At 40.2% G+C, this 26,296-nt stretch overlaps 1 protein-coding gene across 2 annotated transcripts in view; it reads right to left on the reverse strand.

Annotated features, from left to right (window-relative positions):
• Window positions 1-26,296, reverse strand: part of LOC129672188 (contactin-associated protein like 5-1-like) — a 715,327-nt gene that overhangs the window by 330,894 nt on the left and 358,137 nt on the right. For both annotated transcript variants that reach the window (XM_055601503.1, XM_055601502.1), the window contains exons 5-6: window positions 22,718-22,921; window positions 11,044-11,228 (exon numbers count right to left, since the gene is read on the reverse strand). In XM_055601503.1, coding sequence (XP_055457478.1) covers window positions 11,044-11,228; window positions 22,718-22,921 — 389 coding nt within the window. The remainder of the gene's footprint in view (window positions 1-11,043; window positions 11,229-22,717; window positions 22,922-26,296) is intronic.

A 26,296-nucleotide genomic window follows, 5' to 3' on the forward strand; every position in this document is an offset into this window, starting at 1 on the left:
TCACTGAGATGTGTCTCTAAGGAAGGCAGGGCACAGGTACAGGTATCATGAAGGACAGGAGCAAGGGTGCTGTTGCCTTGGAGGGCAGGGGGATGGGCTTGGATACCTAGGAGCACAGGGGGTGTTGGGTGTGGATGCCTTTATGGGCAAGGAAGGGCACCTCCCACAGCAGCCATGAAGGCCCATCTGCCTCAGGTAGTAGCCATGGGGGATCCAGTACCTCAGAAGGCAGCTGAGCTGCAGGTAACAGGTCTACCAAACACTGGGCACCTGGGACTCAAGATTTGTTTGGGCTCTGTCTGTCATTTTGGATCTGGAATTTGGTATGTTTCTTTTTCTTTCTTTCTTTCTTTTTTTTTTTTTTTTGTTCACTTTGTTTCCACAGGAGTATCAGTAAAACCATGGTTTATAGGTTGGGACGCTGTCCTGCTATCCCAAGAATCCAGAAGCTGTTTTCTTGAGGGGTGTTGGTGGATCCTATGTTTGGCTTGTAGAGTGGAAAGTCCGTCTAACTGGGTGCCTGCACTAGCTTGAGTATGTGGAAAGGGCCGGGGCCTCACAGCTTGTTACTCCTGGTCCTTGGAGACAGTCAGAGGCGTGGTGCAGGATCTGATTGTCCCTAATCCCTGGGGTGCCCCCCCGGTCTGGAACGCACTAAAATCAATGTTTTGAATATAGCTGTGTGTTTATTCACAGGTTTCTCTGTCTCTGATTTTCTGCCTCTTAGATACAATACACACTAGTCATTGTCATCTTGAACCCCCCTCAAACATGCATTTTTTAAATAGAAGGACTTTAATTTTTTTATAATAATGAAATTTATCATATGTTTTATTGCTGGTGCTCTGGAATCTCTGCTGTAATGAAAATGGTTTCCATGCTTTCAAATAATATAACTATTATTTCATTTTTCTCAAAAACTTCAATAATGTTAACCATGGAGTTGTGTAAATATCATGCATATATTTATTTCATATTGTCAATTCATTCCTTTACAATTTTATTACATATACACGTAATATATATAATGTAGATTGTGTGTATGTGTGTGTGTGCATACTTGTTCATGAGTGCAGTTACTCAGAAGACATCATCAGACCCCTTGGAAACTGGAGTTACAGGGAATTGAGAGCCACCCTTATTTATGTTTGGAACTCAGCTTGGATTATCTGGAAGAACAGTATGCATTATTATTGGATGAGTCATCTTTTGAGCTTTATGCACATTTGTTTTTAAATGACCAGATATTTTAGTTTAAGCTAGTTTTGGGATTTTGTGTGGTTCCCTTTTTACTTTCTTTCTCAATTTAGGTACTTTATTTTTTTTTTAAATCTTTTATTTATTTTTTATTAATTACACTTTATTCATTTTGTATCCCCCCATAAGCCCCTCCCTCCTCCCCTGCCAATCCCACCCTCCCTCCCCTTTCTGCATGCATGCCACTCCCCAAGTCCACTGATAGGGGAGGTCCTCCTCTCCTTCTTTCTGATCTTAGTCTATCAGTTCTCATCAAAAGTGGCTGCATTGTCCTCTACTGTGGCCTGGTAAGGCTGCTCCCCCCCCAGGGGGAAGTGATCAAAGAGCAGGCCAATCAGATTATGTCAGAGGCAGTCCCTCTTCCCATTACTATGTAACCCACTTGGACACTGAACTGCCATGGGCTACACCTGTGCAGGGGTTCCAGGTCATCTCCACAAATAGTCCTTGGTTGGAGTAGGAGTCTCTGGGAAGTTCCCTGTGTTCAAATTATCTTGTTCTGTTGCTCTGCTTGTGGAGTTCCCGTTCCCTCCAGCTCTTACTATTTCCCACTTCTTACATAAAATTCCATTCACTCTGCCCATCAGTTGGCCATCAGGCTCAGCATCTGCTTTGACAGTCTATACTGCAGAAGCTTTCAGAGGCCCTCTGTGGCAGGTTTCAAGGTTGTTTCCTGTTTTCTTCTGGCTTTCAGAGGCCCTCTGTAGCAGGTTCCGAGGTTGTTTCCTATTTTCGTTTTCTTCTGATGTACATCCTCTTTGCCTTTCAGGATGGGGATTGAACATTTTAGTTAGGGTCCTCTCTTTTGCTTAGTTTGTTTAGATGTACAGCTTTTAGTGGGTTTATTCTATATTGTATGTTTATATGAGTGAGTATATACCGTGAGTGTCTTTTTGCTTCTGGGTCAACTCACTCAGGATGATCCTTTCCAGGTCCCACCATTTACCTGCAAATTTCATGATTTCCTTATTTTTCATTGCTGAGTAATACTCCATTGAATAGATGCACCACAGTTTCTGCATCCATTCTTCAGTTGAGGGGCATCTGGGTTGTTTCCAGCTTCTGGCTATTACAAATAAAGCTGCTACAAACATGGTTGAACAAATGTCCTTGTTGTGTACTTGCGCCTCTTTTGGGTATATGCCTAGGAGTGGTATGGCTGGATCTTGAGGAAGCGCTATTCCTAGTTGTCTGAGAAAGCGCCAGATTGATTTCCAGAGTGGTTGTACCAGTTTACATTCCCACCAGCAGTGGAGAAGCGTTCCCCTTTCTCCACAACCTCTCCAGCATGTGTTGTCCCTTGAGATTTTCATCTTGGCCATTCTGATGGGTGTAAGGTGAAATCTCAGGGTTGTTTTGATTTGCATTTCCCTAATGGCTAATGAGGTTGAGCATTTCTTTAAGTGCTTCTCTGCCATTCGATATTCCTCTGCAGAGAATTCTCTCTTTAGCTCTGTTCCCCATTTTTTAAGTGGATTACTTGGTTTGTTGCCTTTAAGAAGAAATTCAAGACAGCTCATTCAAGCAACTTAATGGCCCACTTAAAAACCCTAGAAAAAGAAGAAGCAGACACACCAAAAAGGAGTAGACGGCTGGAAATAATCAAACTCAGGGCTGAAATCAATCAATTAGAAACAAATAAAACAATTCAAAGAATCAATGAAACCAAGAGCTGGTTCTTTGAGAAAATCAACAAGATAGACAAACCCTTAGCCAAGCTAACTAAAAGGCAGAGAGACACCACCCAAATCAACAAAATCAGAAATGAAAAGGGGGACATAACTACAGACACTGAGGAAATCCAAACAATCATTAGGACTTACTTCAAAAGTCTATATGCCACAAAATTTGAAAATCTAAATGAAATGGACAATTTTCTTGATCGATTTGACTCACCAAAGCTGAATCAGGACCAGGTAAATCAACTAAATAGTCCTATATCCCCCAAAGAAATAGAAGCAGTCATCAAAAGTCTCCCATCCAAAAAAAGCCCAGGACCAGATGGCTTCAGTGCAGAATTCTACCAGACCTTCAAAGAAGAGCTAACTCCAATTCTCTCCAAACTATTCCACAAAATAGAAACAGAAGGAACATTACCAAACTCATTCTATGAAGCCACAATCACCTTGGTACCTAAACCTCACAAAGACTCAACAAAGAAAGAGAATTTCAGGCCAATCTCCCTTATGAACATTGATGCAAAAATACTTAACAAAATACTTGCAAACCGGATCCAAGAACACATCAAAGATATTATCCACTATGACCAAGTAGGCTTCATCCCAGGTATGCAGGGGTGGTTCAATATACGGAAATCCATCAATGTGATCCACCATATTAACAAACTGAAAGAAAAAAACCACATGATAATCTCCCTAGATGCTGAAAAAGCATTTGACAAAATCCAACATCCATTCATGTTTAAAGTACTGGAGAGTTCAGGGATACAAGGCACATATCTAAACATAGTAAAGGCGATATACAGCAAGCCTATAGCCAACATCAAACTGAACGGAGAGAAACTTAAAGCAATCCCACTGAAATCAGGGACAAGACAAGGCTGCCCACTGTCTAACACATATCACAATTCATAGGTATATTTTAAAAACAAGTGGTTTGCAGCTAGTCATTCCATACATACCAGGAAAAAATGTATAAAAATAAAGTACTAGCTGCAAACCACTTGTTTTTAAAATATACCTATGAATTGTGATATGTGTTAGATAATGATATAAAACAGGATAAAGAAAGGACTTCTTGAACTATAAGGATCCTCAAAATATCTTTTTAAACTGTTTCTCATCTCAGGCTGGAAAGAGAAAGGCTGTCATCTTGCTCCAGCATTTGGACAGTTTATGTTCAGTGATGTGAGTCTGAAAGACATTCCTAGGAGTTGTTTGTCCTCTCTCTGCTTTTCCTTCTTTAACAGGTGTTGCTATAATGTTCTTATGGAATGTATATCATTTACCCTTGGTCACTGAAATTCTAATTACTCTAATTTACTATCTGGCTTCAATCCACACATTGCATTGTGATGCTTATTCTAAGCATTACCTGTCTCAAGTTTATGTAAACATGCTACCATTAGTTCTCTGTCTTGCCAATAAAAACAATCAGTCAATATCAAGCGATGGAGAGAATAGAGTGGGACATCCTGGTCCAGAGGAGAGGAAAAAGAAGAGAGTAGAAGGAGTGATCTGAGGGGAGAGATTCAAGAGGAGACGATGGGAAAATATCAGGAGAACTGAACTGGACCTAAGATATGATTAAAAAGCAAGTATAATGTGGGAAATCTGAATGGGAGGAAGCAATGAGGGCTTAGAGGTTAAGGATGGAGTAATTATTGTCCAGCATTGTGCTCTAGGTTAATTAAATAAATCCTAGTCTCTGTGTGGTGATTTGGGTATACAGCAGGTTTAGGAATAACCATTGTTTAACTAAAAGGTAAATCAATATTAAATATTAATGATCATCAACAGACAGAATTCTATAAGCCTGATCTATATTTCATCTGGGAAGCAAATAGCCACAAATATCTTATGATGGTAAAGACTACCCTGTATTAGTCACAAAATATTATAAAGTCTCATGATGAACATCCATAATGTTGCTGTAGTTACTTTGTTATTATTGTGATAACATAGCATAATGAAAGAAATCACAGAAAAAAAGTGTATTGGGGCTCATGGTGCAAGGGGTTAGAGTTCATGACCATCATGGAGTGGTACACAGAAGCAGGTAGGCGGTGATGGGACTGCTGCAGGAGCTGAGAGTATAGTGGAAGTTTTGGTTTCCTTTAAAACTCAGTTATATTAATATGTTTCTGTTTTAATCCTAAGTAAGGGGCTCATTTTAGTTTGTCCACAGCTGATAATTGCCTCATGTGGCTTGGATATTGGTATCATCTTTACCATCTGGTAACAGCCTCCTGAGGTTCAGAGAGGGGCATAGTCCTTGCTGATGATGGACAGTTTAATTCTGAGCATTCTGAGAGGTTATACATGCCAAAGCCCAGAGATAGAAAGAAGATTCTTCAAGGGATGCTCCAAGAGTGGGAGGAATGCTTCCAGGAGACTGTCAAAAGAACAAAGGGAAACTCTGGGAAAGAAGAGGGTTGCTGTTCTGCATGCTGTTGCTGGTTCATCCTTCTGTGTTTGCTGTTGCTGGTTTTCTGGACTGCTAGATATCCTGAAGACTGAGATTGGTACTTCCCCCAAAGCCTAATGACCCTCACCAGCTGTAAATAACCAAAGAGAACTCTGCCCCTTCTCCCACAAACCTTCTCTCTCTCCTACCTAGTGTTTGGATGTTGGAAGGTATTAGGAGGGATAGGGGGTGGAGAAGAAAGGTAGAGGCATTAGAAACCAAATTATAATAGAATAAAAACTAGCACCAACATGAGAGATTATATTTTGATCCATAAGTACTATGCAGAGTGAGTGAGCTAACTGCAAATGGCTTGGGTATTTTGAAATCTCAAAGCCCTACCCTGAGTGACACAACTACTTTAACAAGACTATATCTTCTAATCCTTCCCAAATAATTTTATTAACTGGGGAACAACATGAGCCTATGGCAACTGTTCTCATTCAAATCACCACATGGTGTAAAAGAAGGATCAGTAGCTACCAAATTTTAAGGCCAGTTGCCCTACATGTTGGTAAAGTTTGTAAATGATGATAGAGTTGCATAATTCAATTATCCCAGACATAAACCATAATAGAAGAAATCTAAAAAAATATCCTGGTATGCTCTGAGAAAGGATCCCAGGAAATGACCCAGTATCCTTCCAACTGCAGGTGTCTACATCTCCTGTGTACACTGAGCACAGGGCAGAAGCTAGAGTGTGGCTTCTACTTAACAGAATGCACTGTGATGGAACTCATCCTCAATAAAGATGGCAATTTGCTCCTTCTAACAGCTGCAGTGTTTTTGCTTCTGGGGAACTGAAATTTCTAGTTCTTATCTTTGAAGTTTATACCACCTTGTGGGTGGGAAACAGATGAATAGAACATTGCTCTCTTCTCAGAAGTCTCTTTCTTCCCTCCACCTCCTTGAAGTAAATCTTCAAGGTTAGAGACTTCTGATACATAAGTTCTGCCATTCAGTACAGTGGGTGTCTGCCACCATCCTCAATATGTCTTCTTTTATGATGTCTAGAGCAACCTGTCCACATATTCTGGCAAATGTTTGAGGCTCCTGAAGCAGCAGTTGCTTGAAAGGAATATTTCAAGGTGTTCCACTCTCAAGGAGGGTTTTTCACAAGGCAAGACATGCCTGAAGGAAGCAGCTCTAACTTCATGAACTGAGCGACACCACTAGTTTCATTTCTCTAAAAACTCACATTCATTTCAATGCCACACAGCTGTAAGCCCATAGAATATCTGCACTAATGAGATCATACACAGGCAAAAGAGATTGCAAGTCAGTAGTATTTTAGATAAGATTATAGATTTTGGAACAGTTCCTTGGACATTAAAGTATTAAAAAAAATAATGGTGAGACTGAAAAATGATTTCATGGTTTTCTTTTTCTCAATGATGTCTTCAAGTTCATTAAAGACACCACTGTGCTTTAAGGTAAATCTAATTTACTGTGATCTCAGTTTCTTCAGTCAATTGAACAAGTTGACAAAGGAAAGTGATGGGTACTCAAAGAATTTTCATTTTCAAAGATTGAAAAATACCTGCCTGGCATCTTGCCTTTTGAGTCAAATATGCAAATATGTCTTTTGAAGTTACTGAATGGCATATATTAAATAAAATATACTGAACAGAATTTGGGATCAAAGACAAAGAACTTTCTTAAGGATTTCATTGATGCCTGACAAAAGAAAAGGTTTGTTCCTAATTTCTCCATTTCTCCTTTATTTTTTTTCTACTTAACTGTTATCCATAACCTTTCCCAGCAGGGTCTTAAATTGTGTTCCAAGGTTTCCTAGTCACTGTCTAACAATTCCTTCTAGTTTAGTTTATTTTCCTGATAAATTAGCCCTGATAAAGCAACTTAAGAAAGAAAGGGTTTATTTTCGCTCACCATTCGAGGTTACAATCTATCATGGCAGAGAATTCCAAGTAATAGGATTTTGAGGGAGCTTGATAGTCACATGGTGCCCACAGCTAAGAGACATTTTCACCCTTTAATGCAGTCCAGGATTTCATCCTGGGGAATACTGTCATTCACAGGGAATGAGCTCCCAGCTCAATTAACTTAACCAGCACTCTGCCCTGGCTCATTTTCTGTCTACTTGACATAAGCTAGAGTCATTTGAACAGAATGATCCTTAATTGAAAAAAAAAAAAAAAGAATCCTACAAGACAGGCTTGTGGAGAAGCCTGTGGGGCATTTCCTTGACTGATTCTTGATATGAGAGATCCCATATCACATTGGTGGTGCCATTCATTTTATGGTGGTCCTGGTCCCAACATATATAAGAAAGCTGGATGAGTAAGGCATGAGGAGCAAGCCAGTAAGCAGTACTCCTTTGTGGTCTCTGCATGCTCCCTGCCACATGTTTTCTGCTTTGAGTGCCTCTCTTGACTTACCTAGATGATGGACAGATACTTAAAACTGTAAGCTGAAATAAGCCTTTTGTTCTACAAGATGCTTTTGTTCATGGTGTTTTATCACAGTAATAGAAACCCTGACTAAAAACACTCTTACAAACATGCTAACCTAACCAGATAATTTCTTACAGGTGTGTGTGGAGTCTTGAACCTAGACAATTATAGGATCTTTCTACTTCACAATTAACAAAAGTTGACAATTACCCATATATTTATTTCACTCACCTTCAAGCCCAAGCTATATGTAACAATCAGAGAGAGAGACCTTCAGAATGTGGAGGGCATCAGAATTGCTTGTAGGCTTTCTGAGGATAGATAGCTGATCCCTCTCCCAGAATTTCTGATTCAGTAGGTCTGGATGAAACCTAAGTAGTTGCTATTTAATATGTTTTTAGTAGTCGTGATTTTCCTGCCCCTTGAAACAAATGTTTATAATTGCTAGCTATCCTATGAATAGTTGTTTAGTGTTTTTTTATTACACTAAAAATTTAAAAAGACTTATATATTCTTCCTCAGCTAGTTTTGACTTATTATTTATTTAAAAACAGTTACATCTATTTGTGAGGATTGGATATGTGCATGTGAGTGCAGGTGACCTGAGATGCCCTGGAGCTGGAGACACAGGCAGTTGTGGGTCGCCCATATGTATGCTGGGAACTGAACCCAAGTCCTCTGCAAGAGCAAAATGTGTTCACTTAGCCTCTTCTGCATCCTCTGGCTTAGTCATATATCTTCACTCCCACTGTTCCATGCCACAGGTGAAGTGCTGGTAAATATTTAGAATCTTGCTTTCCTGAGTGAGAACAATGCATACACAAATACACACCACACATTCACACACACACACACAAACACACACACACCAAGTATTTACAAATACATCTTTGTGTGTGTGTCAAATTCATAAGCTTATTTTGACTAAAGAGTCCATTGCATGCAATTTAATGATAAACAATATATTTATCTTTCTTATGTTCTAACATAGTGAGCTGATTCTTATAGAATGCTTTTGATCCTTTATGATATAGGATACTTTTATCTTTTATACTTTTATCTTTAATAAAAATTCTGTCACAGATTCTTTATTCCTTATTCTTTGTGATCCTTTAAGAATGCAAAAAATCAGACTTGTATGGTGGACAGGCCTATAATCTCACATACTCAGTAGGCTAAGGCAGATAACTGAGTAGAATATTTTCTTAAATTTAAAGAAAAAACTAGGGCTGGGGTGCAGCTGTTTTGGTAGAGTTCCATCTTTACTACCACATGAAGGGGACTGTATAAGGAACACACCTGTAGTCTTGCATGAAGCAAAGGCAGAGGGATTAGTATTAAAAGATTTCAATTCCAGTCTCAGCTACATGAGAGCCTCTCTTCAAATAATATGATGATTTTAATTGAAATTAATTTAAGAAATGAAAAAGGACTATGTATACAGCTTCCTGATAGTGTAGCCTCCTAGCACGTGAATGCTGTATGTTCAATCCCAAGTAACACATACAGATATACTCAGAAACACACACAGACTCTCACACTTAGACACTAATACACATTCTTGGTCCAGGACATCTATAAAACAATGAGTCAGACCTTCAGTGTTGGTCAGCATCTTCGTATATAAGATGTTTCTCATACAGAACAATTACAAAAGTTCTGGTTGTGTACGTAGATAAATGAGAGATAGTTACACAGAAAAATAATTAGATATTAGTGAATTTATTTCCTCAAACATATTTAATTTAATGTCCAACCTATTTTTCCCATTCATGCAATTTATGTTTTAATAATGGACATGTCCACCAGGAAGCTTTCAATTTTTCTAAAAATCTAAGCTCTGGTCCTCCTGTGCTTAACTCACTTCCACATAGCGCTGCTACTATTTTAAGCCTTGCCCACTGTGGTGCTGCACATCCCTGCTTTAGGATGTGGCACACACATCTTTCCAGGCTAACTGGATTCTTCTGTCAAGACCCAGTGCGGCCTCCTGCTTCTATACATGTGCCTCTTTCTGTGAACAAAGTGCCCCCTCTTCTCTCACCCCCACCACAAAGTCCTATTCTTCTCTCCACTGTCCACTGGTTACCCTGTTCTCTGACACTTTGACGATTAAACTAGAAGACCTGAAGCCTTCTTTGTAGCATAGTTTAATGCATTCTACTGATCTCTTTCTACAGGGCTCTCAATTTAGTTTCTAGTAGCAAAGAAATGGAGAAAACAGGTCTAATCTAATAGTTAAAGCCTCCAGTGGGCATAGAGGTAAAAGGCCAGAGACCCACTAGCAACACAGGTTTGATAACTCTTGGAGGTTTTTAAAAGCTAGACTTCTACTCTGTGGCTCGGAAAAACTAAACACAAGTCATCAGGATTGGCAGCAAATCCCTTTACTAGCTGAGTCATCTTGCTAGTCTCACCTGGGATTTCCTTGATATTTTCTGTATCTTTCATTACTCCAACTAGTTGAAGTTGTTTATTAAAAAATTAATAGTTTTATGTATAACCAAAACCCAGCAAAACTGTGAGGCTGCAAGAACACACACACACACACACACACACACACACACACACACACACACACAGATATATGTACACACTTAAAAAGTGTCACATATTTTGATAGTTAGCTTTAAACTTTTACTTGCTACAGCTTCAAATCACCTAGGAAGGGAGTCAAAGGAGTCTTTATTAGACTGGCCCTGGCATGTCTTTAGGACACCATCTTGATTGTTAATTGAGGTAGGGAGACCCACTCTGAATGTGACATACACCATCATGTGGGCTGGGCCATGAACTGCATAAAAGTGAAGAAAATACTTGAGAATAAGTAAGGAAGAAAAATGCAGTTATTTTCTTTACTTTTGTCAGTGGATGCAACTTAAGTTCTTGCCTTGACTTCTCTCAAATTATGGATTCTAATCAGGAATCATAAACCAAATAAATACCAGAATTTTTTAACACAGCTACAAAAATTAATCTAGGATACACCCACACACCCACATACGAACACACACATGTATACCCAGCATATAAAAAGAATTACTTGTTTTACTTGGACAATTGATACTTCATCAGGGACCCAGAGCTTGGCCCTTGAATTTCCAGACTTCTGTGCAGCTCTTCCTTGGAGACCCTTCCTTGGAGCCTCGCCCAGGTGGAGGGGCTTAAAAGCTCTGTTACAGACCTCGTTTCCATTCCTGGAAACGTGCTGAGAGGGTTGACTCACCTCATAATCGAGGTCCAGGGCATCGGTCTCACCCTTGGTCCGGAAGTGCTGTGTGTTCATGTCCACAGTGAAGTTTGCCTGCTTGCCCACACGCTCTAGGAGAACTGAGTGCCAGTGCTGGTCATCCAGAAGGCTACCCAGCATGGCTGAGGGCTCAGTGCTGCTGAGCCAGCCTTTGCTTTCATCTGTCAAGGAAGAAAGGAAGAATGGGATCTTAGCCTGGGATGCTTTCAGTCTTGCCCATCAAGATCACTGAGTACTGGGTACCTGAAGTTTCCTTAAACAAACACAGCTCAAGCTCTCCCTCTACAAGTGCATACTACCAGGCCTTCTGCAAGAGTCACGCACAGGCTTTTCCCTCAGATTACAGAAACCAGTTTTAGCTCAAATGACATTACCCCTCTTCCTGATGGGAACTGTAATGTTTACAGTACACAAGCAATTGCATGGTGACAGGAATGCTTATAGTACTTGCTACAGAAATAAGATTGAAAAAAAAAAGAAGTTTCCACATTAAAAAACATAATAATTTATGCATACACATATTTTGAAGATTATGAATGAAAAAAGCAGATCTTTAATGAGCTTGGGAGGAAGCTAGTGGTGATACAGGGTGTGTTTCTGCACACAGGAGAAGAGAAAGACATAACCATTCCAGCTGCAACTGTTGAGTGCCAAGTGTATGAACTGAGTCCTTCCACCATAAAAGTTATGGCCACCACTACACACAGAATTTGTCTCAGCTTTAAAGGGAAACTCATTATTGACACATAATTTTTAAAATCTTGAGAAATTCTGTGTTTGTGTGTGTTTGTGTGTGTGTAGCTGGTTCTGTTCTTCCATCATGTGCATGCTAGAATCTACCTCTAGCTCTTGGCAGCAAGCATCCTGACCCACTGAAACATCATTTGGGCTTCTGCCACATTAATTTTAGTTTGAAAGAATAGTTTATGGCCCACTCAGAATACTATAGTTAAGTGTGCTTCTTTTCTCTCACACTCTCTGTCATCCTTAACCCCACCTGCGCTCTCCTGTGCACAGGTAACATTATGTGATATTCAGGGGTCAAGATCAGCTAATCTCCCTATGAGGTGCTCAGTGCTGCCTTCAGTATGTCTGACGGTGCTGTTTGTCTCACTAACAATGCCTGGCTTCCTGCAGAAGCTAGAATGGGGATACCACAATTAGCATACTGGGAAAGCAGGCAGGGTGATTTAATGTCTGCTTATGCTTTGTTTATTTATTTATTCCAAAAGCCTTGAAATCTCACCAATGTCAGATTATACTAATGCATTAATAAATACCCCCTCTCTCTTCTTGTCCTTCCTTGAAAGGACATTGCAACCTAGCTGTACTGGTCAGGATCATATATAAAAGAAGATATTCAGGGGAGATAGAACTCTCTCTTCTGAGGGGTCTGGTGGAGGTGTCATCATATAATAAGGGTTAGGACAGATTACTACATAAAGACAGACAAGAGGCTAAAGACACAGGAGGAGCTTGCAGGAGCTGGCACTCAGGCTGACAGGTGGCATGGTGAGTGTAAGGGTTCCTCAGCAGAGGTGAACTGGATGAAAGGGCTAGCAGAACCCTCCTGGACCCTGCATTTGATTAATATAGGAGGAAGGTAAGGTTACCAGCAATGTAAGATTCGACTGTTGATGCCAATTCAGCCTCTTTAAAAGTGATGACAACTTAAACTCCTGCTGTAATTTCTAAGTGTATGATGGGTAAAATTTATATTTCTGAGTAATTTTAAAACACCTGTCTTTGTTTGAGAGAGAGAGAGAGAATGCCACAATGAATATTTGGATGTCGGAGACAACCTTAAATGTCAGTCTTCAGCCTCCATCTTGTTTCAGACAGGATCTCTTGTTTGGACCTGAATATCTCTGACTAATCAACCTATGAGTATTTGGAGAGTCTTTATCTCTGCCTCTCAACCTGCAGTAGAAAGCTGGGGTTATAGGCTTTATGCTTGTGTCAGAGATCCAAACTCAGATTTTCACCCTTATGTGGCAAACATGTGATTCATTGAACCACCTCCCTAAGCCACTTACTGTGAGTTTCTTTTGGAATGGGTATAATTAAAAGAAAAAAATCTCTACACCTAAAGAAGCTAATCAAGAAGGAGGGCTCTGGGTAAGATGTTCAATCCTCATTCAGAAAGGCAAAGAGGATGGACATCAGAAGAGCAGGAAAACTGGGAACAGGACATGAGCCTACCACAGAGGGCCTTTGAAAGACTCTGTCCTGCATAGTATCATAGCAGATGCTGAGACTCATAGCCAAACTTTTGGCATTGTGCAGGGAGTCTTACAAAAGAAGGGAGAGATAGAAATACCTGGAGGGGACAGGAGCTCCACAAGGAGAGCAACAGAACCAAAAAATTTGAATACAGGGTTCTTTCCAGAGACTCATACTCCAAACAAGTACCATGAATGGAGATAACCTAGAACCTCTGCACAGATGTAGCCCATGGCAGTTCAATGTCCAAGTGGGTTCCATAGTAATGGGAAGAGGGGCTGCCTGACATAAACTGATTGGCCTGCTCTTTGGTCACCTCCCTCTGAGGGAAGAGCAGCCTTACCAGGCCACAGAAGATGACAATGCAGCCAGTCCTGATGAGACCTGATAGGCTAGGGTCAGAGGGAAGGGGAGGAGGACCTCCCTTATCAGTGGACTGGGAGAGAGGCATGAGAGGAGAAGAAGGAAGGAAGGTAGGATTGGGAGGGGAAGAGGGGCAAAGCTACAGGTGGGATACAAAGGGAATAAATTGTAATTAATAAAAATAAAATATTATATTAAAAAATCTCTTCATTTTTATTTCATTTTGTGAGCCATATTCTCTGACTTTTACCCATTTATTTCCAACAATTTGGATTTAGTCCACTTTTTGTAATATAAATTTTCTGTTCTTTGACTCTTTGGTATGTTGCTTTTTCTGCTTCCTTTTCTTTGACACTGAATTTTTTTCTGTGAAAGTTTATTATATGAAGGCTGGGGAGATAACTCAGCAGATGAAGTACTTGTTGGGCAAGCTCAAGCACCAGAATTCAGATCTCTAGAAACCCTAGCAATTGCCTGAGGTGGTGGCCCATTGTAATTTCGCCTCCTGACAGCGGAAACTGAGGATTCCCAATGCAAACTGCCTCAAGAGACTGCCTATCTGACTGAGCTCTGGAACTGACTGAGTGACCCTCCCTTGATGAATAAGGAGGAAGAGCAATCAAGGATGATATCCAATATCAACTGTGGGCCTCCATTTGAAGGAGCACATAGGTGCACACATACCCAAAATTATGTGTGCTTTCATATATGCAAAGGAAAAACCCTGCATTCATGCATGTCTATCATGCTTATGTATGAACAATAGAAAGATTTAAAAAAACAAAGAATCACCATAATATCTCTGCTCTGTTTTGAGATAACAGGAAAACTCCCAGCATGATTCACCATTAATTTATTTTGCATTTAGAAATCCAGTTCTACTTGTATTTTGTTGGAAAGTAGGGAGATTGTGCTGCCTGAATCCCTTTAGTGCACTGTCTCTGATGAACATCTTTTTATATTAAATTTTTAATTTTTATATAAATTACAGTTTATTCACTTTGTATCCCAGCTGTAGCCTCTCCCTCATTCTCTCCCAATCCCACCCTCCCTCCCTCATCTCCTCCCATGCCCCTCTCCAAGTCCACTGATAGGGGAGGTCCTCCTCCCCTTCCCTCTGACTCTAGCTTATCAGGTCTCAACAAGCCTAGCTGCATTGTCTTCCTCTGTGTCCTGGCAAGGCTGCACCCCCCTCAGGATGGCGGAGTGTTCCAAGAGCCAGCCTATGAGTTCATGTCACAGACAGTCCCTGTTCCACTTACTAGGGAATCCACTTGGATACTGAGCTACCATGGGTTACATCTGAGCATCATCCTTGGTTGGAGTATCAGTCTCAGAAAAGATCCCTGTACCCAGATTTTTTGGTTCTGTTGCTCTCCTTGTAGAGCTCCTGTCCTCTCCAGATCTTTCTATCTCCCTTTTCTTTCATAAGATTCTCTGCACTCTGCCCAAAGTTTGGTTATGAATCTCTTAAGAAAACACAGTCACTGAGATACAGACACAGCAAGCTACATTGCTAAGCCTAAGTCAGGACATTAGATAGGGATATTTAAGTCCTGGCCCTTTAACCTAGTCATCTGCTTTCTTGAAATGTATTCTAAAGAAAAAAAAATGAGGTGGTTCAAAAAAGGCTAATGATTTAAAAATTGAAGATAATACTCAGTAGTTTGGAGAGAGATTAAATATACACGTAAAGTCAACAAAAGGATATAAGATAGCTGTTGAAGTAACATTTATAAAGTTTCAGCGTGTTTAAATATTTTTGAGTGAATGTGATACTTTTAGATGAAATTAAAGGTGGCAGCTAATAAAAGATTGTCCAATAACTTAAAATACTTAATTTGGGATATATACAAGTGGGATAGAGATGGTCAAATACACACTAAGCACTACCAATAAAGCAATAAATGGTGTAAAATCATAAAGCACAAAAATCTGCTACATTATTAAAATATTTTTCTTTTCTTCTATATTTAAAAGTTAGAATAACTATTTAAATAGCCAGAAAGAATACTATTAAGTTACATTTATCCTTTGTGAATTACTGAATGCCTCCTGAATTATAAGGGATTGCACATGTTTATTTGATGGCTTGTACAAAGAATTCAATGTCTTGAACAGGATAGATGGGGTCTTAATATAATCTAACACTAAGTTATGTCCATACTCAGAGATTCAATTTTTATTACATGTATTTATTTATTTACACGGGTCATTGTGAGTTTGAGTGTGCAATGGTGAGCAGGCACAGGCCAGAAAAAAAAAAAAAAAAAAAAAAAAAAACTTTGTTAACAGTGTTTTTTTTCTTTCACCGTCTGTGTTCTAGGGTTTGAATTTAGAGTATGAGCCTTGGCAGCAAGCACCTTTAGCCTCTGCAGCATCTCACAGAGCCCCAAGTTTACTTCTTGATTAATTCCAAAGAGAAAGATATGAATGAATTCCATCCACTCCTCATTTAGTTATTCATATATATAAGAATTTCATACATATTTTTGAATTTTACATATGTATGTGAAAAGTGGTATGATAAAATAAATTCAGAAAACAAAATTATGTTATTTGAAGATTAGTAGCTTAGAATTATATTGCTGAAGAAAGAACAATGATTATCTATTGAAATCTCCCCTAGAAATTTAGATTGTTGTTATGGAAACCATAGAAAATATAATTCTCAGAACACTAACAACTTTGTTTTTTTTTAATCTCAGGACATCCGTTTACAGTTTTATCTCAATTGCATTTGATGTTAAATTATAGCATCTTAATAGACTTTATTAAGACAAGATAATGAATGTTTGAGAAGAAGACATGACAGTGAGGAAGAAGCTTGCTTGAAGGACAGAAATACTACACACACACACACACACACACACACATATATATAATTAAATGGAACCTCATTTCCATTTACTTTGAAGATAACATAAGTACTTTCTAAGCCTATTGCAATGAAAATGGGAAAGGAGTGTTTGCACATTTAACAGAAGTATCACTTGTAGTTTTTAACTGTATTTCATAGGCATAAATATTTTTCTCACATGTATATGTATGCATAATATACATGCCTGGTGCCTGTGGAGCTTAGAAGAGGACATTGATTTCCTTAAAACTGGAATTATGGACCTAGGGTTGTGAGATGCCATGTGGGTTCTGGGAATTGAACCCAGTCCATCTATAAGAGCAAAGGTAGTAACGGCTGAGCCATTTCTCCCGGAGACCATTAAATATTTATTTTTAGTGTTGTGTGTTTGTGTGTCCACATCTGTGAATATACATGTGCACTTGAGTACAGGTGCTCATGAGAGCCATAACAGCACCCTAATCTTCTGGAGTCAGAGTGTTAGGCAGTTGTGAGTCTGTCCTTGTGGGTACTGAGGACTGGATGCTCTTCCTCTGCATTCTTAATCACTGAGTCATCTCAATAGCCCTAATGTTTACACTTTCATCTTCATGCTCATTTTAACTCCTCCCCTTTTCCTGGGAAGGGAAGCACAGGCTAGTGGCCAGAGAGGACCAGGATTCTACCTGTTTCTGCCTTGTTAGACCTAGGGTAATAAATTTGTGCTACTGAACCCAGATTTTCTTTGTGGATTGTGGAGGTCACATTGACTCACCCATTCTTAAGCAGCAAACATAGCAAGTCACCAAAGACTCATCTCTCCAACCTTATCAAGTTTCTTACATAGGTAATATTAGATTGTTTTGGTATTATTTTATTATTGTGGGGGGTGAGTGGGTGGGGGTGGGTGGGGATGTGTCTCACACACACAGGCAAACAAAGGCCAGAAGAGGGCACTGGATCTCCCGGAGCTAGGCTTCTGAGCAGCTGTGAGAGGCCTGCCATGGATCACAGGAACCAAGCTCCAGTCCTCTGCAAAAGCAGGAAGTGCTCTCAACCACTGGGCTATCTCTCTAAACCCTTTCATATGCTGTTTTAATCATTCCTGAACACAACTTAGGAAACAAAAAAAAAAAAAAAATGATGCTTTCATAGAAGCTGTGAGACTTACCCGAAGTCAAAGAGAAGTAATTACCTCAAGCTACAACTACCCTCAAAGCTAATATCTCTCCATTCTGCGTGCTGGCAAAAGAATGATATTCCCATTCTTTCTTGTCTCTGTGTTCTTACTACATGCATTCCACCCTGCCAGGCTGTTGCTTGAGATCAGTGTGAGCTCTGGGGAGTGGAGGGGCTCCTCCTCGGAAAACATATAGGAAACAACTGGATGAACTGGAGAGCCAAGCACTGTAGCTAAGGCAAGTGGTGAAATACAAAGGCAGAAGGCATTGTATAGAATTTGCCAAGGTAAACTGCAGTTGCATAGGTTAGCCAGGACCAGGAAGGCATAACTCTGTAACAATTTTTACTGTATGCAAGATTCACAAGTGGTCTCCAAAGACCCTAGTGAGAACATGAAACCCAAGGAAAGTGGTTGATCCCACACAAACACACACACACACACAACACACACACACACACACACCAGCTGCCCTCTCATAAAGGCAGGACAAATTACTGGGTATCACTAAAGCAATGAAACACAAATTTTGTCTTTGGAAAACTAGTTTGGGTTGCTCCATCCTTGTTTCTTACTGGTGTCCAACTTCTGTGACTTTGCATGCAATATAAAAGTGCTCTCATAATGAGCTTATGTGATAAGGTTTAGCTTGTGCATGGGTGCTAGGTTTTAAGTAATGTTAAGCAGCTTGAAGATAAGTAGAAATATTTTAAAAGCAGGAAATGACAAGTGCACTTTTAGATCAATAGTGCTGAGCTCATTGCTTAATTGCTGGCCAGTGATGTTTAATATTTATTCCTAATTGTGCAGGATATCAAACCATCTAGGCGACAGACATTTGCTCATGTCTGTGAAAAAGTTTCTAGACTGGGTTGAGGGAAGGAGATACACCTTAAATGTGGACAGCAACTTCTCATGGGCTGGGTGTCAGGAGTGAACAGTGAGGAGAAAGTGAGCTGAGCACGAACATGCATCTCTTTCTTCTTCTTGACTGCAGATGCAATGTAACAAGTTACAAAGTTTTATTTTTTATATGTCTAACCCATCAAGATGAACTGTACCCTTGAATTTTGAGGTGAAAAAGTCTTTTCTTCCTTATGTGTTTTGGTCAAGTGTTTTGGCACATCAGCAAGTCATGAATTTGTAAGTCAACATATGCTTATTTTATAAATTACAGAATTTACAAATAATATTTCATACCCATTCACATTGTCTAAAACATCTGTCTTCCTACTTCGCAATCAATTCCAAAGAACATAAGATCACCTGGAACAATTGTTCTCAGAATATCGCACATGAATGTTGGCCACCTGATATTTAGTGAAGTACTCTTTGATGAGGACATATAGCATCTTAGTGATCAGTGAGTGTCAGGACACTAGGTAAGATTCAAAGAGCCTTCAGATCCATATTCTGTAGGTGCACAGTCAGGAGACCTTACATCATTGACAGGCATCATGGAATGTGGTTAGAAGTAACACATAGGGAGACTGCTGATGTAGCTCAGTTGTTAGAGTGCTTGCCTAACACCATGAGGTCCTGGGTTCCATCCCCATCACTGCATAAACTGGTCATGTGGTGCCTGTAATCTCAGCATTCAGGGGTGGACACAGGAGGACCTGACGTTCCAGGTCACTCTCAGCTACACAGCAAGTTTAAAGCCAGATTGGAATGCCTGAGACTCTGTCTCCCAATAAATCATAACAGAAAAGAAATACAGTAAAAGACTGTTGTCAGGTTTCGTATGCATATATATTTAAGTGTCTGAATGTAAACTTGCAAAACAGAGAAAACTGAAAAGAGATACCTTTCAGAAGACATTATAAATATTCTGTAGACACCAGTTATTTGTCTTAATGAAGTGCCTATAAAATGTGTGGTCACTGGTATCTTCAGAGTTGAAGAAACTCATGATTTTCTGGAAAAGTTCTCATGAAGTTCACAGCTTTAGCCTTTGACCCATGTACCTGGGACCCAAAGGAACCTAGCTCTGCTGATCTATGGCAAGATTTTTCACCGTTCCACATCCGTATGTGCTGGGATCACCCAACATCGCACTTCAGTTCAAAAACATTGAAGTGTTGCCAGGAGGAGTGACCTGCATGCTCTCTTGATGTCTTGTTCAGTACTTACCAACAGCTTCCCAGTCACACAGTTCTTCTGCCCGTTGATTCTCCATCTGCTGTTCCTACATTTGTAATTCTACAGAGGGCAGCTTGCTATAGGCCACTGAAAGGAGGGGACACACTCTACCCCATGTATTAAAGAGTAAATCTCATGCCCAGTTAGTAATTCTAAAAAAAGAAAGAAAGAAAGAAAGAAAGAAAGAAAGAAAGAAAGAAAGAAAGAAAGAAAGAAAGAAAGAAAGAAAATTTCTGTGTTCTACCTTTGGAAAGTAGAACAAGAACTACCTAGTGAAATTTCATCACAAAACCAATTCTGCCCAAAGGACACAGCAAATATAACTATAGAATACAAACTGCATTTTGCCATATACCTCTCCCATTTGTCCTTCTTCCTTATTTTTATTATGTGTTTGTATGTGTGTGCGTGCATGTGTATGTGTGAGTACACACAAAAGGTCAATCTCCAGTGTAGTTTTTCAATTTTTCATCTTGGTGTTGCTGTTTGGGAAATGTTTGTTTAAAGTAAGGTCTCCCACTGGCTTAGAACTCAACAAATAGGTAGGCAGGAGATCCCAGGGAGACACCAGGATACTTGTGTTCCCGGTACTAGAGTTATACGTATGTGCCACATCCGGCTTTTTGTAGGTTCAGTGGATTTAATTGAGGGACTTATGCTTGTATGACAAGAAAGTTAGCAACAGAGCCAACTCCCCAACCCAAGATTTATATTAATCTCATGTGTTAGGGATCGCTTTCATGAGTTAAACTTGGAAATCTGTAAGTTCTTCCTACTTCCTACTTTAATTAATTAATTAAAGAAGAAAGATTTCCAGCCTGATACCAGTCTTCTCCCTCCTCTCCTCCTAGTCCAACCCTCACACCCTCTTCCCCCATAACAACTCATTCTCAGGAAGGAGAGGTACCCAAGTGGATCCAACCTACCCCGGCACCTTTTTCTTATATTCCATAGAGGTCACAAGGATACTTGGAGCTGCTATTGAAGAAGGACAAGAATAAGGCATGTATTGTGCTCAGATAGGGGTGTAGATTCTCATGTTCTTCTGATGACTAAAATATAGCTTGTTCTGATGTTCCCTGTGTACCTTGTGCCTGCACCCCGTATTGAATTAAACTTCTCTTTTTTTGGACTACAAGATAAGTATTAATAATACAGTAAATACAATGTGTTTCCTTTTGTTTATACTACTATTATTATATTAACATGGCAATAGGGAGGGGTTCTCAGACAAAGCAGCCTTGTGGGACCCAGAAAGATCGCTCAGCCAGCTAAAGTAATGTTCCATTGAGCTCAGTGACCTGGGGAACCACATGGAAAAGGTGAGAACCAAGCCCTGAAGGCTGTCCTCTGAACTTTGAAACCGTGCAATTGCACACCACAACCACGTACAGAAAAATCAATGAATGTCATTAATTTTTAAAATAAAATAAGGCATTTTTTTTCATGCTCCAACCTACATCTTTTCTGTTTGCTTTTCCTAGAGGAAAGCTCGTTTGGTTTCCCTCAGTGCACTTAGGCACTCAGAACCTTCCTCCTGTGGCCTGCACTGTCCTTCCATTCTTCCAGGAGAAGGCATAAGGGAACCCACTCCCTTTCGTTTTGGGGTGGGAAGTTGAGAACAGTGAATGTGGACCAACTCGCAGTAAGACAAGCCGAGGGACTAGCTCAACCAGACAGGGAAACAACACCCACTGCAGACAGGCAGGAAAGTGCTCTTTACTAAACAGTAGCCATTCGGTCCCTGTCTCATCCACCCAGACCCAGTCCATGTAAAGACTTTCCATTCACATGTATCACCGCCCACTAAGAAGAACGAAACAATTGGGTGTTTTCTCCTTTTTTTTGCTTTGTTGTTGTTGTTTTGTTTGTTTCTTTTGTTTTGTTTAATGTACCTGATCAGTTCAGTTATGAAAAATCTCATTATAGTAAGTACATGTTTAAAAATTTTTAAGTTACTTATGAGTTTGAATTCTGAAAGAAAAACACTGTATGTGTGTAGATTAAAAGATATTAAAAAGTTGTGTTGTACCTTCCCATGTATTGAAATGTTGTCCTTATCACAGAACACCTCTGGTGAAAAAAAAATTAAATAAGTGCTGTTCTACTCCCATGAAGAAAAAGGAAATAGAACACTTAGACAGTGCTCCAGTGACTCCATTTGATGTGGAGGAAGATGCTCCCATGCATGCTATAGTGACTTTGTACAAAAATCAGTAACTATAAACACCTGAGGACCTGCATTTGAATTTCTACACCTCATATCCAATAGTAGTAGTAGCAGTAACAGTAAAATATGTCCATAGCTATGCCTATAATCCCAATACCCAATGACAGAAATACGTGAATCTTAAGAGCTCACTGGCCACTCAGCCTAGGCCCAAATGCAAGCTTCTGGTTCAGTAAAAGACCTCCTGAAGGCAACAGAGCAGAGATAGAGTGAGATACCAAGTGTTGTGCTCAGTTTTCCACAGATGTGTGGATATGCGTGCATACCTGTATATTTATGTTCATACTATACATGCACACACACACACACACACACACACACACACACACACACACACACCATATCACACAGGGTAGAAACCAATGCATAATAAGGCTGCAGAAGCATGAGGATTTGAGTTCAAACCCTAGAGGTCAGTTAAAAAGCAAGCTGTAGCAGCTCATGCTTACAGTCCCAACATGTGGGAGTAGTCAGGGAGGGAAAATAGGGACAGGAAGCTCCTTGGGATTTATTTGCCATTCAGCTTGGCCAAATCAGTAAGCTACAAGTTCAGTAAGAGAGTGTCACAAAGTGTGTGTGTTGTTGGGGGTACGGGGATGATTGAGGAAGACACTTGAGCTTCAGCTCTGACCTCAACAGTCATTGGCCCATAAATGTGTGGGTCTGATCTTACCCAGGTTCAGGTAGAGGGCTAGCCTGCCCTTCTGGAGCTCCAGGGTGATGTGGTCTCCACGTTGTCCTTCTCCATGGAACAGAACTCCTTCTCCTTGCATGCTCTTGAACTTCAGGGAGATCACGTCTTTGAGGGTGCTCATCGTCTTCTGATTGAACCTGTACAGAAGCGAGCTCCGGCCATCAAAGTCGGCAACATCTGATTCTAGGGGCAAAGAGAAGAGAGAAAGACACATCAGTGTGTTTCCTCTTGGCAGCCATTATTGATTCTCATCTTTGATGTTGCTCAGGTCACAGGAATGTTCCAGAAATCTGGAAACATTTTCTTACAAGGAGGCACATGGAATAAAACAAGCTACGTGGAATCTGAAGAATCATTCGTTTTAGGCAGCACATACACACCATACTGAGGTAGAAATTCACATAATGATTGTCAAACAAAACAAGAGAAGAGAAGCAGCAGGTCCTGTATGGGAGCTGTCACATAATTCCTTTCAATGAGGTACACTGAGCAAGAGAGTCTCAAGGCTGTGATTGCCCTCCAGGATGGAGGGATAGCATTAAACAAAAAATAGTACAATGCATGGAGATCTAGAAATGATGGAGCCTGAGAAGGAAGAGGAAACTTGGTTTAAAGCTTGGAGAGGAGTTTCATTAAGAGTAAAAATAAGAGGGAGATAGGGAGAGTGAGAGAAATATATAGCTGCAATGCAAGGGATACCCAGAGAGGCCAGAGGTGCCGTTTCAGAGAGCAGCATTTAGAGCTCCTGTGAAGAAATCCTCTGAGGAGTCTTGGAACCATACTTGGAACAAATAATATGTCTGCTATTTTCTAGTCTTTCGGGGGTGGCAGACAGACTGCTTCTGGTGTAAAGGTGCAGGCCCATGTTCTGACAGTGATATGCCAGCCTGTGCTTAAGGAGATGGGATGGCAGCACCACAGGCACCTGCATCAGGCTTTTCTGGGACCAGTGCTTGGTCTGTAATAACCTCCCATGATTAACTGTTTTGCCAATTTGATTGTGACATTTATAATCTTGGATCCCTTCATTATAAGCTCCAGGCTGGAGCTGAAAAAAAGCTCTGAATGAATAGTTACATTTCTAGAACCCTGTGCTGCGAAGTCTGAAGATTCTTTGGGCTACAGTGGGAAATAATAACCAGTGTATGGAGACTGAGAATTTGAACAGAGGAATAGGCAGTATAAATGCCTTGCTCTGGGCTAGTAATGTAGTTTTTAAGAATTTTATGCAAAATATTTAGTCCCTATTTTTCTGCTTTGGCATTGATTCATGTTGAGATAGTCCCTTAGTTTAGATATAAAAGTTAAGCAAATGTATGTGATAACATGAAATCTCTCAATATATACATGCATTGTCTCATGTTGACTCAGAGTAAGTGTATCTTGTTTCTTAAATAGATGAGCAAAATAGCCTGTTTTTCTCTGCACATAACCTTCTCACCCATTATGATACTAGAGTAGCCTTACAGCATGGCAAAGAACTGACCAATGCAATATAAAGGCAGGTAGGTCTATGATAATGCAGAATGCAGCGACTAACTCTGCCTAGTAAGAAGAGGTGGGAGGAGGGGTCAGAAGACCCTCACCTGGAAGTCAAGTCTTCCCACCTAGGAGTGGCCTCGTGAGACCGAGGATACAGAGAATGGATGGATAGGCAAGGGGGACTCTGAGCTTCCATGAGGTGATCATCCACAACAGGATGGAGCTTTGCAGTGCAGCAGCTGCTGTGCTAGCACCAACACTCCTTTGACTAATTTCTTACCAATGCTCAAGAAGCAAGCATAATAAACTTATTTGTTTGTCTAATTGAGCTTTGGTGGTATCCCTACTTTGATCTGTTCTCTATGCACTATCTGGGGTGAATAGACAATTGCTATGATTTTTTTTTTACTTCACACTATAGTCATTTATAGAATATCAGAGTGTCATTTAATCCAACTTCAACTTGTATCATTTCTTCACCACTTCTTTGTCCTACTCCAGCCATCAAATCTTTGCTCTTTACTCTCAATTTTCTTGAGATCATCTTGGCTAAATGGTATGGTATTGGCCAAATGTATGGTATCAGGCAGTACTTGACAGCCTCATTTCATTTATTGTTTCACAGTTCTGTTAGTATGGAAGCCAAAAAGTGAAAATCAGAAAGTCATGATCTGAATTAATTTATGAAGTATATGCATATACACAAACTGACAAGTGTCTGTAAGGATATACAGTAGAGAAAGTGTTTGATAGTGTGTATGTGTGTGTGTGTGTGTGTGTATGTGCCTACATCCATGTTCATATGCAGGTATGTTCATGCAGTTGCATGTGCAAGTGGAGGTTGGAGGTTGACACTGGATATATTCCTCATTCATATGCCACCTCGCTTTTGGTGGTGCTGTGGTTATTGTCGAGACACAGGCTCATATACCCCATGCTGCTCTTGGATTCACAATATTCCATGTATGACTTTGAACTTCCCATCCCCCTGTCTCTCTTTCCGGAGTACTAGGATTACAAGAGTGTACTATGTGCCTAGTTTTATGCTGTGATGCTGGAAACACCTCAAGGCTTTGTGCATGGCACATACTCTCCCTACGAGTTGATGTGCCTTCCCAACTCTCATTTTTCATTGACAGTGGTTCTCAACAAGTAGGCAGATTGGATGGCCAGTACGCTCCTGGGCCTCCTGCTTCCACCTCAAGACTGAAATTACAAAAATGTGCTCAATGTGTCACTGAGCTTAGCTGTTTAAATGTGTGCTGAATCTACTGCCATGCTTCAGTGCACCGTCTGGGAAAAACATATCTGTATCTCCCTAGAAAAATTCATACAGCAAATAGTGACCCAAGCCAATACCTGTGGATAAAAGTGATATGCCTATTTGCTGACCTGCCACATTAGCTGCCCAACTCTTAGGTGCTAGGTGTTCATTTACACTGAAAAGATTAGTTCCCTCTAGAACAGTGCTCCTCACCCTGTAGGTCGTGGCACCTTTGGGGCTCAAACATATCAGATATCCAGCATATAAGATATTAATATTATGATTTTTAACAGCAGCAACATAACAGTTATGAAGTAGCAACAAAAATAATTTTAAGGTTGGGATCACAACAACATGAGGAAGTGAATGAAGGGTTCACAGCATTAGGAAGACAGAGAACCACTGCTCACGTTTTCCATGTTTGCCCCTTGACTGGTGGTGCCTGCAGTATCCATTACACTTTCTGACTCTCACAGTAATGAGCATTCCCTTTATTGATCACACACTCAACCTGGTAGGGAGGTGCAAGCTTTTATCCTAACACCACTTATTAACAGAAACATTTTTCTCATCGAAGAGAAATTAGACAAATACCCTGGACATTTGGATATTAATTAAATTGCACATGAATTGCCACAGCCATTTCACAGATGGAGAAGCAGAAGTTAAGGAGAAGTTTTGAACAAGGATTAAGTATACCCATTGAATACTTAATCCCTTCTACAGACACTAGGGAGATGGTTATCATCTTCCGCACCACTTGGATAAGCTGATTTAAAATGCTAAGAACAGCTCATAATTATTACTGTTGC

This window comes from Psammomys obesus, unplaced genomic scaffold (assembly GCF_907164565.1).
Source record: "Psammomys obesus unplaced genomic scaffold, mPsaObe1.curated_primary_1811, whole genome shotgun sequence".
Classification (NCBI taxonomy): Eukaryota; Metazoa; Chordata; class Mammalia; order Rodentia; family Muridae; genus Psammomys; species Psammomys obesus.